Below are 18,125 nucleotides of genomic sequence, written 5' to 3' on the forward strand. Positions count from 1 at the left end.
TGGTAATTTCAAAATTTTGGTATCGACAACACTTAACACTTAACTTGTCCTTAGTGTGGACAAGATGCATTGAGGATCATTTTATAATTGAATTGTTATCATTTGAATCACATTTGAATCAAATCGTGAGGACTGTGAAGATTCACACCCCATTGTGATGAACCTTCAAGGGAGAATTCATTAATTAGATATTTATGTTGTGTGTCATATAGACATAAACCAATATCCAGTCACGAGTCACGACAGACTTCAGACAATGCAATTTCTTTTCTTTTCCAAGCAAAACATTGCTAACTGTTGATCAAAGACTCATAATACTCGAGTTTGTGTAGATGCCTGTTTATGCAGGCTGGCCGCTGTGTGAAGGAGTTTGCTGTTTCTTCTGTTCGTCGTCACACTGCTTCTGTGAGTGATTAACAGCATGCATTGCTGTTGAAGGATGTTAATTTTTTTTATTTTTGATTAGCCGAGCCAAAATGCTTCACCAGCTATGTCACATAATTTCAGAGTTTAGACAAACATTGTTTTAAAATAGAGCTGTGAGCAGTGGTTTCACACTAGTGGCACATGCTTTCTAGAGCTGCATAGATTTGTGTGGTCGCAAGTCTCAGTGCAGTGTTTTTAATAAACACAATTGGTTTAAATGCTAGAAGAGCATTGGTCGGTCTGCATGCAGTTCACTAGAGTAGTGGCTAAATATAAAGGCCGGTCTGTGCTTACCCTGCATCAACAGAACAATGCAAATGGTCAAGAGCCATTAGCAGAAGTGGACGTCTAGAAAATCATTCGGTTCCTGTAGTTTTGGAACTCTGTCAATTCATAACCATATTCTGCTTATTTTCCTTGAATTTTGAGACCTGAATTTTTATATCCTGAATTTATCCATGTGACCGCAGAACCACTGAAATGTTTTTTTTCCCCCTGCAATTATTGTAATAACCAAAGATATTTGTTTTCTAAGACTTTGTTCCAAAACTTAGTGAGCTGCCTAAGTAGACAGTAAGTCGAGGTGTGCTCGAAACACAGTTGTTTCCACCCTGTTTTGGTCAAAATGCAGAAGGATCTCACGTATTCTTCATGCATAAGTCAATCCTATATTGCACTGCAACAAGCTCAAAAGAAGAGAAAAATCCACCAAGTCACATACATTGCTTTTATGATATTATTATATATATATTTAAAGGGGTCATCGTGCCCATTTCCCACAAGTTGACGTGATTCTTTAGGGTCTTAATGAAAAGTCTATAACATTCTTTAGTTACAATTTCTCAATGGTAGTTTAAAAGGAGGTGAAGCTGGATCACGGATGATTCGCCCGGACATAAACACATTTAGGCAGATCGGAGGATGCATTCCCTTCAAAAACAAAAGTAATCCACTGCGTCTTCAGCAGCTCAGATGTTGGCAGTAAATGACGACTTCTTTGTTCATTATTACATCAACAACAAAACACCTCAATCACTTAGGAGCCATTCTTGTCTACATCTGCTCCGGCGTCGAAACAATGGGGGACTGATGACAGCTCACTGAGGGCGGAGCTGTGATAAAACACCAGTGTCGATCAACAATCGTGGGAGGGGCCTGGGTCTGTGTGACGTCACACAACCAAGAATCTGAGAATGGCTTGATATGAGAAAGGGTGAATGGATGGATCTTTATCATTATAGGGTGGTTGTGTACACACACTGCCAACACACATTTCAGTTCAAACTACTTGTAAAAGTGCATGTCACACCCTTTAAGGAATCCCTACGAACTCTCGTCACATGGAAAAGAGCTGCATGAAGATCCTTCAAATTATTTTTTTGTGAAAAAAAAACAGCATGTATGGATTTGCAGTGTGATTTTCATATTTTTATTCCTTTAATATTGGAACATTAACTGAGATAAAAATATGGTGAAAATCTTCCAGTTTCCATGGCTGAAGTGACGTGTGGTTCTCTGCTGTGATCATGTGTAAATTGTCTCTAACTTGAGCTTAGGAGTGAAGTTCTATTTCATCAGTGAGTTCGTGCGAACCGCTCCACCCTCTGTTATATTGTTTATGAAAAGACACCCAAAACCAGCAGGAATACGATTCATTTCTGCAGTGATGCAACGCTGTCAAGTGACACAGCAGACGCAGGAGACACCCAGTGAGATGATACGTTACGGCCTTGTTATTGTTGTTGTGGTGAGTTTGGTTTGGGCTTGTTTTCTTGATTCCAGAGCCCAACAGCTCATAATAAGGCCCGGCTTTGATCTTCCCTTGTTGGTGCTTATTTATTCTCCTCACAGTGAATATTTTGCGGTGATGTTAATGGGCCCTCCCAGCACACATTAAAGAGCCACAAACACCGTGAGCAGAGAGACCGAGAGAGCGGGCGGCCTGTGAGGGCTGAGGTGCGGGCAGGACCGGTGTCTGCTCCTAATTGGGGTAAAATGCGTTGCACATGGGCTGTTGGCTGCTCGCTGTGTGAAGCACGGTGTAAAAGCGTATGGAGCGTGCTGTTTGTGTTTGTATGTGTGTTCACGATGCAAAAGGGTGCTTTTGCACATCTTGAGTAATTAGTATGGGCCGCTCGCCCTGTCTTTCAGCTCTTGTTGTATGTTTAGAGCTGATTAAAAAAGATGTACTCGTCTGTAGCTCAGTTCAAGCACTTCTGCTGCTTACACAGACAGTTGCTGGAATTATTAGTCAGCCTCTTAGGCAGGGGCAAAAACTAATGGGTGCTTGGGGCAAAAATGCCACCAAAGTGAACAAAACGCCCTGCAAATTCAAGATACAAAAAATGAAACTAAAATTATGAATGTTGCAATTAGGACTGCCCACTAATAGTTAACTAAACATTTAGTTTTGTTTTGTTTTTTTTGTGAATGTTACTCTGACTTAGACAAATGCATTTATTATGCAGCAATTCTCACTGCAAGGAACCTGTAATTTTTTTGTTATCAACATTTTTTTATTTTCCATACATAACATCCAAAATAAAATTAAATAAAAAAACAAAAACAAACAACAGACACATACTCAATATCTCAAAGTCCAGTCAAAGGGAGGGAGAGAGGGAAGGACAAGAAAAACACAAAAGTCACTCCTTTATACAGTCACGTATATCAAAGAGAAAGCACTGCCAAGCATCGATGGTACAAGGCTTGGCCCCATTGATTCGTGCTGTTGTACAACATTAGTCACTTTATTCGTTTTATCAGTTGGTTAGTCGCAGAAAATAAAAAAAAGGTTGTGAAGGACAGATTATTTAGGGCCCTAGGAGATCCGTTTTGTTTTTTTCCAATTTAATTTGGTAACACTTTATTTCGATAGTCCATTTTAGACATTCTACTAACAGTAAGTAACTTTGCAACTACATGTCAACTAGCAGTCATTAGAGTATTAGTAGACCGTCTGCTTAATATCTTCTAACACTTTATTTTGACGGGTCCACAACATACAACATACTGACTATCAGAAACTTTACAAGTATGTCAACTTATTCTACTAACCCTAAACCTACCCTACTGAGAGTTAGTAGACATGTTGTTGCTAATTAATGAGAATTAGTTGACATGTAGTTGACACTTAGTTACAAAGTTACTTATAGTTAGTAGAATGTCTAAACTGGACTATCAAAATAAAGTGTAACCTTTAATTTTTCTGGATTCCTTTTTATTTTTTTCTGGACTTTTTTTAATGGTTAAATTAAATTGTGTTAACCAAAAGCATGTCTAATTAATTAAAATCATGAAACTTGTACAATTCAACTTTCATTTATCAAAAAGTTTAACACAAATTACATGTTTAGGGCCCTATGAAATGTTCTATTTTTTTCTTTCTCACCTTATGTTTTATTGTTACCAAATTCTGGGTTTGAGCATGTCTAATTGTCTAAATGCATAATAACAACTTTTATTTATTTATTATTAATAGCCTTATTATTTTTTTCTTTAGAAATTCTGTGAAAGTCAGGCATACTACATTAATTTATCTTTTAATTAATGAAAATTAAACATTTTATTTTTTTGGTAAACATGAAAGAATTATTGTGTAGTTATTCCTTAAAAAAATAAAGTTGTAATAATTTTAGTGTAGTAGTATTAGTACTATTACATACATTCTACAGAACAATAGTAATGTATTTCTGGCACAAAGTCTTCAAGTTTAACTTTTATTTTGACGGGTTGCCGCCATGAATATCTTTAAATTTCTGTGTGTATATGATATGACGCTAGCTGTTAGTTTTACTCAAATAAAACAGTAAACTGCTCATGAAGTACTCTCAGAGCAGTTCTTGGGATGTTGTTCGTGTATTTATGTCCTCATTTAGTGAGACACCAGATGCTGAAATCATCGCGAGTGTCACTCACGCTTCAGTATGTGTGTAGTAAACAAATCCACGTGTCTGCACCATTTATTAACACAGAGACACACAGAACATGCAGGATTCATATTTAAATAGTAATTTTGCGGCTTAATATTTCAGTCCAATATTCTAAACTAATATTTAAGTCCATTCGTCTAAACGTTGACAAATTCCGTGACATTACACGTTATACAGTAAATTCCGACCGTTTCTATGACTGGATTTTGCGATTCCGTCCACGTTTTCCGCATCACTGAAATCATAGGGCCCTAATTATTACTGGCTGGTGCTTGAGGTAATTCAAATGTTTGCCAATCATTCATCAACCTCATATATGGCTTATCATTGCAATATGTAAGTAATAGCACCTTTGCACGGCTGTTTGCTCTAATGTTAACCTAAACAAATTTGCATCATTGGCTGCATATCTGAGTGTTTGTGTGGAGTGTGGAAGCTGTTAGTGTGGGACTGTCTACTGCATGACATGGAGGCATCAGTGTCATCACTGTCTCTTTTTTACCTGATAAAACTGGAAACAAAATACCATCATTTTTGCTCATACAGATGGATTAATCCATCATTCAAAACTGTTAAGGGTCTTCTTTTCTTTGTGCACACTCACAATATCAACAAAACATTGTGCTTTTGTAAAATAAATAAAAAACAAACTGGACACACTTTCTGCCATCTCTGTCTCTGTGAACTGGAGTGCATCACAAAAATGAAGCAGAACTGTGTAGAGGATATTTGACTCGCAGACATGAGAAATATATCCACAGAGAGCTTGAAGCCAACACTGACACAAGCTTGTCTGACACGTGCCTATGATCCAGGTCATTTTCACATTTTAATGTAGAAGCAGATAAAATCTTATTCTAGATCATCTGGACGTGGTTATTCTGAATCCAGTCAGCTGATAAATGAGTGAATAAGTGACTTCTAAAGTGATTGGATAACCAGGTCCAGATGTTCTTAGTTGCAAATTCTACCTGTTTACAAATAAATGGATTGCAGTATACCATGCATAACAGGTTTACAAAATACTCATACAGAACGTGACACAATCTGGTCTGGAATCTGTCTTAAATAATTACACAGGATCAGTGGTGAACTGGCAGATGGTTTATGAAGGGAAAAAAAAAACATTAATAAAGCAAATGCTTAGAATCAGTGGTTGTCTGAAAATGGTTGTTAGAGTAAAGAAGTATGTCACAGTTAAGATGGTTGGAAACGACCCAACACAACCTTCAGTAGAGCACAACAGTAGATTTTTAAAACTTTAAAGACTCAAAGTGCTCTTAAACGGATAGTTCACGCAAAAACAGCAAAAATAGTGTTATCATTAATCGGGGCAAAATAAAGATATGCCATAATTGGATACAGGTGACATTGAATAGTAGGATCAATTGTTGATCCCTTTGGGAACCAGATCAGTGATGCTGTGAAGTTTAGTATAAAGGCAGACACAGGCTTATAGTCCTGATGTCAGCACAGCGTGGCCTCGCTCTCTAAAACAGCTCTGTTTACTCAAGAGCACACAGCAAAAACATTCAGACACTCTCTCTCTTGTGTCAGGGTTTGGAGGTGGTGAGGTAAGCGTAGAATGGCCACAAGAAACCGCTTGATAAAGACCCGCTTTAAGCCAGAGGGCATTTAGAGCCACATGTAGGCTGTCTTCCAAAACACAGTGAACTGCCTACGTAGGCAACCTTTAAAGCATGTTCCCAAATAGAAAGCTGGGCTGGGCAAAACACTGAATATTAGCTATGTAGTTGTAATATGTGTATATGTGTGACGACGATATACAATTAGGGAATGTTGTGTATATTATGGAGATGTATTACTCATAAAGACAGTAAGCCAATTTCACTCCCCTTTTTCATTTCATGCCAGCTGGTAGGCGTTGCTTTCAAACGTCTCCATGTGTGTTTATGTGACTGCTCTCTGAAGAGTATCAAACGTTTCTATTTACAACATGCAAACCAGTGTCAAACATTGTTAGTTTGTGTGTGTGTGTGTGTGTGTGTGTGTGTGTGTGTGTGTGAATCCATTCATTATAACCAACAAAGTATAATCAAAAAAGAGTTTGATTGCACAGTAAAGACAACTTTATTGATAACAGGTGTTTTTGCAAGAGTGAAAAAATACTGTCCCAGTGACAGTTTTTGTACCCTTTTTTTCGAGAGTGTAGAACACTGCAAATTTTTTGAATCGATAACCATATTTAAATACAGGTTTGAATCCAAAAATACAGTGATTGACAGTGATGACCATGGAAATGGATGGGATTAAAAAAAAAGAAAGAAAATAAAGGGATACTGTATGTGAGAATAGATCTGTGCATTAAGTGGAGTTTAAATGCAAACTAATAAACCTGCCACTTGTTTAATGTGTTTATGTTTTCTTTAAACAACTCGCTTCGTTGTTGCAATACCCACTTTTTTGTCTAGAGCAAATATATGCACAGCCCTACCACATTCTTTTGGCCATAAGAAAAAAGTAAGATGTCAATTTGGGAGCATTGTTTATTACAAGTACACTTAAATTCTATTCAGTACAAAAAAAAGAAAACAGTCTAGTCTAATTAAATTTTGTCTTCTTTTTGTGTGTGCTATGCATTTATTTATTTATTTATTTTTTTCGTATTGAAAACAATTATATGTCAAGCCAGTGCATTTGAGGAGCACTATGTGTCTATGTGTAGTGTTATAAATCAGTCCCTTATTTGGGTTACATCTGAGTTGAGGATGCTTATGTAGACTGTAGATAGGAACGCAGCTCACTGAGTTTTGGAACAGAACTAATAATTGAGGTAGAAATGTCCTTTTTAATAATTCATAAAACAGATGTGCCTCTCGGAATCATATGATGGTGTGCTTCTTCCTAGTATTCAACTTCATCTGTTTCTTAAATCACAGAACTACAATATAGTTAAATGTGGCTGTAAAAATCTCTCATATTCTGAGTGTTTATGCTTACAGAGCTCAGTTATTTGCAGAAGTCACAACCACATTATATCAGGTAGTGACCACTAGCTGCTAATGCAGTGACAGATAATGTATATCTCATGATTTAATACTGTACATTGCTATAGATCACAGTATCCATAATTGGATACGGTAATATTTGGAAATATCCGGTCAGGTTCAGGAGAGTGAAGGATAGGGCAGCTCGGCATCCACTCCTTCCTTCTGTATTTTGAGGAGGTTGTCACTCCCAAAAACTGTCAGTGTGTTTGCAGCCTGTTTCTTCTTCCATTACTGCTGTAATCTGTTCATTTACATTCACAGACAGCCCTCAGTAACGCTGGCCATCTCTGTGTGGTGTGTGTCCTCCCGTTCACCCGTCTCACTCTGTGTGTGTGTCTCAATTCGCAGAACTGTATGGTTTCGACGTTCTCATTGATTCCAACCTCAAACCGTGGCTCTTGGAAGTGAACCTCTCTCCTTCATTGGCATGGTGAGCGACGCACACACACTAATCCATTGATTTTTCCTTTTTTTTTGTGTTTATGGTGATGTGTACAAAAACAACTTTTTACCAGGTTTTGGGTGTTTGTGTTGTGCCCGTCTTATACCGACAAATTGCACACTTTATATTCCCATCACATACTGCCATCCATACATGGAATTTTAGGCAAATAATACAGTGTAGAAATGCAATTAAATGTGCAATTTTAAGTCTCTCTTTTGGCAGAGTGAAAGGAGTTGATATGGAGTTTTACATCAGGCCTGAAAATTGCTAAATGAACAAGTATGACCTGTTAATATGGCCCTAGTCAAGATCTGACTCTGCGCCACTTTTAGTTTTGACAGGAATAAAAATGGTGCTATGAGGGTTCAAAGTACAGACTTTTCAATGAATTGTACAGTTGTTTAACAACATGCCAATTGTTCAGCCGATAAAACACCTTTCCTAAAAACTTTTACTTGACGACACATTCCATAAACCAGTACTGAAACTTGTGAGTTTTGAAAGTTACATGCGATCCAGGACTTTCACACAGTGCATGCCATTGTAAAGACTGTAAGTCTATCCCTCAAGGCCTCTATTTTTATCCACGTAAAATTCAATACGGTGTGCTGAACATCTCTTTTCTCTAGTATGAGTAGAGCTGAAGTGGCTGATCTACACCATGGCATCTGAAAAGCCTATTTCAAAGCGTAACACCAGATGAGTGAAAGGATTTCCCGTTACAGGTGATTTGGAGGATCTAATCAACTGGAAGTTGTCAGGTCTGGACTTGTCCAAACTACTGGATCTGAAGCTTTGATGCACTGCGTTAAGATCTTGCAAGGGCTCTAAGTGAGGCAACCAGTGATTAGAGTATGTTCCCAGACTGGTTTACGCAGGAATTGCATACAAAAGATGTGTGCTACTATCTGAAATGTGCAAAATTAAACACACCTGGGCCCGTATTCACAAAACATTTTATCTTACCACTCAGAGTTCTCCTTAATGGGAGTAAATGTTTTTAGCTAAGAGTTTTCTCTTAAAACCTATTCACAAAGCTGCTGAGACAAATCTTACTGAGGAATAGAGAGAAGTCTTAAGCTCAGAGTAAGGGGGCGGGGTTTACCTCGTTGCTATGGATGATGCCAGCATGCTTATTAACTACCCACACAGTGATTGGCTGATGGTCTCAGTCAGAGATTTATTCATAGAAATATTGTAGATTAAAGATAAAGGTTCAAAAATAAAAATGTTGCCACATTCAAATAAAGATTTTAAAATGCAGGCTAAGTGTCACTAATTAAACAAGTATATGTTCAGCTAATTGTCAGCCTCTTACATGTGTGCTTCTCGTGAACAATTAGCGGATATGCATATAAACAGCCTTATTATTAACAGAGTAGAATAATCACGGCTAATAGTAAGACATGCAAACGTAAAAGAACACCAAACTGGATGCAAGAACAGCTGTGACTTCTTGCCCAACTTGTTAATGACAAGGATATAATCTAAGGAAAATTCGGAGTTAGGATATCCTCCAAAACCAAAAAAGATGCATGGGAAAACATATGTGTGCAAATAAATGCAGCGTGTTGCTAAAATGTTGACGTTCCGAGGCAGATTGACGACAACAGCCATTTCGGGAATAGTTTGTGATTTATTCTTGGTGACTTAGGAGTCCTCTTCACTACTCCTAATGTTTCACAGATTTAGGAGCTAGTCTTAGTGCTAAAACGCTTTGTGAAATACTACTCTTAGAGCAAAAATGTAAGAGTCTTACATTTAGGATTGACACGCCCATTATTTTTAAGATTTCCTCCTAAATCGGCAAGTTATGAGCTACTTTTAGCCTTAATATGTTTTGTGAATACGGGCCCTGATCTCAGGGGTAGGAAAGTAGGGCTGTAGGAGGAAAAAGAGGAGGATGCAAAGACCAGCTTCTCATGGACAAGGCAATCATCTTAAACGACATAAAGAAGAAGAAGAACATTCAGTATGGCATACATCAACAAAGCATTTGACAGCATTTCCCTCAGTCTGTGAACATACCGAACAGACCCAGTCATCATCGGCTTCTTGGAAGGTGAAGCATTGGAAAACCAACCTGCGGTTCCATGCCAGTGGTTGCATAAAGGCTGGTAAAAGCCATTAAGTGAAGAGTTTTCCAAGGCAACTCTTTCTCACAACTGACAAACTACTAATGAACATCCTAAATAGTGGGAGCCCATGTTATAAGATAAAGAACAGCATCCATCTTGTCAAGTTGCTCAGAAGTGACGTTCAGAAGCTCCAAAAGTGATAAACTGAAGATCTTAATAGCCAGTGGCCCAACAAGAAGTTCAACAAGATGATAAAGGAATTTAAAAAAGCCAAATACCCTCTATTCTAGATCAGAGATAAAGTGCAGAAATAAAAATAAATGCTTCCTTTAAAAAAATAAATAAATAAAATTTACTCCCCAAATGTTTTTCAATACAAGACAACAAACAATACTCACAAAAATGGACAATTCAGATTCAATTGTTTTTGTGTCAAACAATCCTAGAGGGAAGTTCTTAAGGAATACTTGAGTCAAACTCAAGCCTGCCATTAAGTGTAATTGTCAGCATGCTCATAAACATTTGTGTGGTGTGGTGCTTCTAAAAACAGCACATACTGCACTGGTTTGGGTTCAAGAATGGAAAAGCTGAAATATCTTCACATTTGTGTTCACTATCAAGTGGAAGTGTCATTTAATGCTTTCGGCAGAGGTGAATCATCTAGTTGTGAAGATCCTTTGACCCCATTGATTTTCACTGTGTGGACAAAACATTTTTCAGAGTATCAGAATTTTAATTTATGGGTGAACTAGCCCTTTAAAAAGAGATGCATTTTGTAGGCAGTGACCGTGTTCACTGTATAGGATGTAGGTTGCATTGTATTGAAAACTTCAATGTGCTCCAAAATATGACTCTTGAATGACTTGAAATGTAGTGCATTAGTGAAGTTGTTATGATGGTTTTTGCAGCTTGACAGTATAAATCACCTTTAATTAGGTGGAAATGAGCAGCTTGGACATTCTGCCCAATTTATGTTTCATGGAAGAAAGAAAATAATCATGTTACAGTGCACGGTACACTGTATTGTGTTTCTTTTAAAGGCTTATAAATCAGAAGAATGTATTGGTCCACAACGTTAATATAACAGTGCACTAATGCTTTTTTGTCTTTTTATATTTCTAGTGATGCTCCTCTTGATTTAAAGATAAAGGCCAGCATGATCTCCGATATGTTTTCTCTTGTGGGTAAGTTTCCTTTTTCCCAGGCTCAGAGTCTCAGTCGTAACCCTGACCAGTCCTTAACCACTTCACCTCAGTCTCATGTTGTGGATGTGCATGTATGGTCATATTCTCAAACCACAGAACAGCCATAACTGCAGGTTACTGTGGCCGTGGCTTTTGTCATGTGGGTCACATTTGTTTGGTCTGCAGTAATGACCGGTTAAGAAGATGGAGTGTTGTGCTTTCCTGCCATACATGAGGGTTTGTGGAAAACGCAGACGAAATCATGAAATATGTCAAAATTTAGATGAACAAATACAAAGTAGGGCTTTACACTTAATGCAATGGCAATATGGACTAGTATCTGTGAATAGTCATGTGCAAGAAGACTACTGTTGAAATATAAGGTCTGCATGTTCTGCATGACTCTACTGCACATGCTGAGGCTCATCTGTGTCTCACTGTATAAACTCATCAACTTCATCTCCAGCGCTGCTCTGAGAGTCACTTCACCAGCATTTCACCATTTCTTTTGAGGAAATGAACATCAAATACACAGAAACTTCACAACAACCTGCCAAAAGCTTGGTTAGTTAATAAAGCTCAATATGGCGAATGGGGCAAACATCTCAAGCATTTATTATGAAATTCTGAGTAAAACATGAAGAAATTATGACAGAAATATGTTACTGTTGTACAATAGAATGTATTTATGTAAGTAAGTAATAATGACAATAATAATAGTACAGTTGTTAAAAGATAAAAATGGGTATTTCATAGGGATGTAACAATCAAAATCTCATGATACGATATTATTGAGATATTTAAAAAGACAATGAAGAATTGGGGAAAAATGAAAATTTAACATTTTAAAGTTAAATTATTCTATCTAATGCAGTTTGAGAGTTCAAAATTAAGAGCTCCAACCCATGTTTCTTAAAGGGGTCATCGGATGCAAAATTCACTTTTAAAGTTGTTTGAACAAAAATCCACCCAGTGTTTTTTTTTTTTTTAATCCCTATTTTAAAATCCCCTTTCTCAAATCAGGCTGTTCTGAGATTCCTGTCAGAATGACGTAGTTCTGTACAGGCCCCTCCCACGATAGTTGATTGACAAGACCTTAGACCCGCCCTGAGTGAGCTGAGAGCTGTCCGCCACTGTGTCGACTCCGGTGCAGGGGAAGACAAGAATGTCTCCGATTAAGCGATTGAGGTGCTTTGTTGTTGGATGTGATAGGGTTGCACGATATACCGGTACTAGGGTAGTATCGTGATACTAAAACTTAAAAATACCTGCAGTGCCATTGCATTTTTTAAATGGTAGTATCGTCCATGTGGTAGTACCGTAAGATATGTTGTATGCACGGAAGGAACACCATTTAAAACATTCATTTGAACATGCATGCCAGCAGAAGCATTACAAGTTTATTGCCAAATGTCTTGATCAAAATTTATATTAGGTGGCCTTAACTACTATGTACTTGCATCAAAAAATAAGTACAGTGTACTTATTGTGTTCATATTGTATTTCAAAACACTTTTGCTGCTATTAAGGTTAGGGACAGGTTAAGTGGTATGGGTAGGTTTAAGGGTGGTGTAAGGGATGGGTCAACAGTGTAATTATAAATATAATTACAGAAATTAAAAGGTATTATTAACAATATAAGTACAATGTAAGAACATGTATGTACACAATAAGTGCATTGTACCAAATGATTAATTTAAATGTAAGTACATAGTAGTTAAGGCCACCTAATATAAAGTGGGAACGTCTTTCTGCTGTGCTCTGTGTAGTACAGGCTGTGTATACGCTTTGTATGGTATTGAGAGTTTCCCGATGCTTCAGTTCAGTTTGCAATGAGAAGTACTTCGTACTACGCCGTTGTTCATGCTGCAGTTTATCAGAAGAAAGGGTCTGATTCAGACCGTCTAAATGTTATTTAAAAAAATAGCAGCTCAAGCATCACTTATTCAACATCATAATATCTTACAAGAAAGTATTCTCTCAGTTTTATTCATTTGACCACTTCTAGAAAAGGTGTAATAGTTAGTTTCTGCAAGCATCTTTGCGATCATGAATGCAATTCCATTCATCAGCATAGTGGCTTTGCACTTGGTTCTTATCAATCATATCAATCATCGTTATATATATATATATATATATATATATATATATATATATACAGTGAGGAAAATAAGTATTTGAACACCCTGCTATTCAGAAAATCAATGTTAATATTTGGTACAGTAGCCTTTGTTTGCAATTACAGAGGTCAAACGTTTCCTGTAGTTTTTCACCAGGTTTGCACACACTGCAGGAGGGATTTTGGCCCACTCCTCCACACAGATCTTCTCTAGATCAGTCAGGTTTCTGGCCTGTCGCTGAGAAACACGGAGTTTGAGCTCCTCCAAAGATTCTCTATTGGGTTTAGGTCTGAGACTGGCTAGGCCACGCCAGAACCTTGATATGCTTCTTACAGAGCCACTCCTTGGTTATCCTGGCTGTGTGCTTCGGTCATTGTCATGTTGGAAGACCCAGCCTCGACCCATCTTCAATGCTCTAACTGAGGGAAGGAGGTTGTTCCCCAAAATCTCGCAATACATGGCCCCGGTCATCCTCTCCTTAATACAGTGCAGTCGCCTGTCCCATGTGCAGAAAAACACCCCAAAGATGATGCTACCACCCCATGCTTCACAGTAGGGATGGTGTTCTTGGGATGGTACTCATCATTCTTCTTCCTCCAAACACGTTTAGTGGAATTATGACCAAAAGTTCTATTTTGGTCTCATCTGACCACATGACTTTCTCCCATGACTCCTCTGGATCATCCAAATGGTCATTGGCAAACTTAAGTCGGGCCTGGACATGTGCTGGTTTAAGCAGGGGAACCTTCCGTGCCATGCATGATTTCAAACCATGACGCCTTAGTGTATTACCAACAGTAACCTTGGAAACGGTGGTCCCAGCTCTTTTCAGGTCATTGACCAGCTCCTCCCGTGTAGTTCTGGGCTGATTTCTCACCTTTCTTAGGATCATTGAGACCCCACGAGGTGAGATCTTGCATGGAGCCCCAGTCCGAGGGAGATTGACAGTCATGTTTAGCTTCTTCCATTTTCTAATGATTGCTCCAACAGTGGACCTTTTTCACCAAGCTGCTTGGCAATTTCCGTAGCCCTTTCCAGCCTTGTGGAGGTGTACAATTTTGTCTCTAGTGTCTTTGGACAGCTCTTGGTCTTGGCCATGTTAGTAGTTGGATTCTTACTGATTGTATGGGGTGGACAGGTGTCTTTATGCAGCTAACGACCTCAAACAGGTGCATCTAATTTAGGATAATAAATGGAGTGGAGGTGGACATTTTAAAGGCAGACTAACAGGTCTTTGAGGGTCAGAATTCTAGCTGATAGACAGGTGTTCAAATACTTATTTGCAGCTGTATCATACAAATAAATAGTTAAAAATCATACATTGTGATTTCTGGATTTTTTTTTAGATTATGTCTCTCACAGTGGACATGCACCCACGATGACAATTTCAGACCCTCCATGATTTCTAAGTGGGAGAACTTGCAAAATAGCAGGGTGTTCAAATACTTATTTTCCTCACTGTATATATATCTATCTATCTATCTATCTATCTATCTATATATATATATATATATATATATATATATATATATATATATATATATAATATATATTTAACATTTTAAATGCATGTTTTTTAATATACATGCTGCTAAAGAAGAAGTGAGTATAAGGGTTTTTAATGAATCTTTGCAAATCACCTTTCCTAATAATGTGCTAGTTAGCCAGTTTCGCGGCTGAAGTTCACAGTCTGCTCGTCACCGCACGGAAGAGAGGGGCGGGGTCAGCAGAGCTCATTAGCATTTAAAGCGAAATGGACTAAAATGGCTTGATAAAAACAGAGCTGGTTTTGACAGGTTTAAAAAGGTGTTTTTTTACACTACCATTGAGAAATTTTTACCAAAGTATGTTATAGACTTTTAATTAAGACCCTAAAGAATCATATCAACTCGTGCAAAATGGGCATCCGATGACCCCTTTAGCTAAGAAAATTTAAGTCAGAAAAAAGTCAGTGAATTGACTTATACCTGAACTTTAAAGGGGACTCAACCCTCTTTTTTTATTTGTGATATACTGTCTCAGTCTAAATTACATTCACACTGGTGTTTTAGGAAGCCAAACAAATTAGAATATAATAATAATAACAACAACAATGACAGTAGTAGCCATATGTTGTTAATATTTTAATATTTTAATAGGTATATTTACATTTACACTACAGTAGGGAAATTACAATACTTCTTTCCTAATTATTACACTTGAAAGAGAGATTTTGAATTTGGACAGCATTTAAACCGCTAGCTGTCAGCAATTCATACTGCACTTTAAGCTTTTATTGTGACGTAAACGGCAGTAGAGCTTTTATTTTGAAGGAAAACTCTAGCTTCAGTGAAAACATGGTTACAAAAACACGTCTCACTACAAATCTAGTGAAACGCTGTGAAAATAAAGCCTAACTGGTGACCGTTGCATTCCCAAACGCACGCTAAACTCACAGCACGAGCAATAAACGAGTTCACTGCATTCCTTCACTGTGAAAGGAGTTGTTCTGAGACGCGGAAAACACCGGATCACGAGCTGATTGTGTGAACGAAGTGTGCGCTTCGCTTTGAAACGCGCAGTGAAAACAGACTTGATGAAGGGATTTAGCCATATCGTGCTTTTGGTTTTATTTTGTTTGACAGATAAGTTACTGTGCCAAAGCATAATGGCCCAAAACAAATGTATTTTAAAAACGACACTTTTTGCCCAGAAGACCTATCGTTTCATATCGTCATATGACCACGATAATATTGAGACAGTATTGCTATCGCAATATTGATAATATCGTTACATCCCTAGGAGGTCACGCTGCGTCTCCTGTCTCTCACTAAATCCATATTGCTCACAGACCACTAATAGGGCATTGTTGCCTGCTGGTGGTTTTGCGTCACATTCTTCCAACCCTTCAAACTGTGTGATGATCAAATGTGATGTGTGTGAAAAGAAATGAATTACCCTGCATCAGAAGCACAGTGTTAAAGAGTTACCCGCAGGCGCTGTTCATTAGCATAAGATGACTTACATGAAGGAACTGTCAGCAGAACGTTAGACGCTTGCATGAGTCATTGAACTGTCACAGTTTGGCTGAAGAAAATACCTCTGCAGCGCTCATGAAAATAATGATTGCTCAAGGCAAAGTTTTGTTCTGCTTACGCAATGGGCTGTCCCCACTCCAAAAGCTCGCAAATCTGACACCAGAGAAAGGAACGCTCACTGTAATGATTGATCTCTGTACAATGACGGTTGTTGATCGCATGCAGTATTTTATCTTGTTCGTTTTTATGGCAGCGTCTGTAATCCACATTTCTGATGATTACTTGACATCATTTTTGGATGTCTTGCCTCAGTAGAACTGAGCAACTCAAGACTATTGGTTCATTATTTGTAAAAGTTGAGGATTTTGATTCTGGCGACAGATTCTTTTGCTATACTTTTGTCTATGAATGTTTAAACATTTGTGTGGTGAATTTGTTTATTTAAAATTGTGGTGTTGTTTTTGCATATGGTGTTTTTTAATGGCTTTAATATGATGTTCTGAGTAATAAATCAAGTAATAAAAAGCAGCTAAACAATTATTTAGGCGGTATTTATGCAAGGCAGCTCAAAAAGTTTCGGAACAGAGGTGTCGTGACAAATTGTGAATATTAATTGACGCTCATGACCACATACACTACTGTTCAAAAGTTTGGGGTTGGTAAGATTTTAAAAATATTTTAGAAAGAAGTCTCTTCTGCTCACCAAGGGCAAAAAAAAAAAAAAAACAGTAATATTGTGAAATATTTTTTACAATATAAATAGCTGTTTTCTGTGTGAATATATTGAAAAATGTAATTTATAGCATTACATGATGTTACATGATCCTTCAGAAATCATTCTAATATGCTGATTTGCTGCTCAAAAACATTTGTTATCAGAGTTTAAATGTTTGCGCTGCTGAATGAAAGTGTGGGAACCATAATACAGTGTCTTTATTCTGAATTCTTTGATAAAAGGAAAATTTAAAGAGCAGCATTTATTTGAAATATAAATCTTTTGTAACATTATAAATGTTTTTATTGCTATTTTTGTTCAATTTAATGCATCCTTGCTGAAGAGATGTATTTAAAAAAACGAACACATTTTTGAACAGTAATATATAACATGTATTATTGCAGAAATTCTAACATCAAACAGAACATATGATTTGATTTGTTATCAACTTTTTCTGATTGTCTGATCAGTATTGGTCTGCTGTTATTTACACACATTCCATTACACATCTGAATGGATAGAACTAAGCTAATTATGAATAGATTGTATTAATCTTCATCAAAGGACACTTTTGTCTGAACAGCAGCTGTTTCTTGTGCTTAGGTTTTGTGTGTCAGGATCCATTATTACGACAGCCGCGTCCCGACAGAGCTGCGATTGATTCAAGAATGAAGAATTCTACGCAGAAACTTCAGGTAAAAACACCCACACTTTGACCTTATTTACATAGTTTTTCCGTGTGTAGATACACAGGATAAACAATTGAGTTGTTAGGACAATCTTAATGATCATTAGACAACCTTATAGTGTTTTTTTAATAAGAATAATGAGAGGAAAACTCTTGATGTTTCATCTTGCAGGTGTGTCAGTGTCAGGGGTATAACTTAATTAGGACAGGATGTGCTAATGTAATTAGAATATTCTCTATCACTGTGTGCTTTATGATTATTACTGTCTAAAGATGCTGAAAACTTGATGGCACTCTGAGCCCAGACAGACTTAATCGATTATAGAGAACAGTTTTTTCTCTTGGACCCAGATGAATGTGTTTTGCACCTATTTGATAAAATCTTTAACCAACTTACTTACATTTGTTAAGTGATTTGTTAAAAGATTTGGTAAAAGAAAAATATAATTTTTCATCATAAAAATATAATTTTTAACATCATAATCACTTTCAGGATGATTTTTTATTAT

General features: G+C 37.3%; 1 protein-coding gene across 6 annotated transcripts in view; it reads left to right on the plus strand.

The window, feature by feature from the left end:
• Positions 1–18,125, plus strand: part of ttll5 (tubulin tyrosine ligase-like family, member 5) — a 135,875-nt gene that overhangs the window by 22,480 nt on the left and 95,270 nt on the right. For 5 of the 6 annotated variants that reach the window (XR_009266805.1, XM_058750027.1, XM_058750026.1 and 2 more), the window contains exons 13-15: positions 7,718–7,799; positions 11,015–11,076; positions 17,532–17,623. Coding sequence is in view for 5 of the 6 variants with exons in the window: in XM_058750027.1 (XP_058606010.1) it covers positions 7,718–7,799; positions 11,015–11,076; positions 17,532–17,623 (236 nt within the window). In the remaining variant the exon portion in view is untranslated. The remainder of the gene's footprint in view (positions 1–7,717; positions 7,800–11,014; positions 11,077–17,531; positions 17,624–18,125) is intronic. The other variant, XM_058750028.1, reaches the window with a different exon arrangement.

Source organism: Onychostoma macrolepis, chromosome 17 (assembly GCF_012432095.1).
Source record: "Onychostoma macrolepis isolate SWU-2019 chromosome 17, ASM1243209v1, whole genome shotgun sequence".
Lineage (NCBI taxonomy): Eukaryota > Metazoa > Chordata > Actinopteri > Cypriniformes > Cyprinidae > Onychostoma > Onychostoma macrolepis.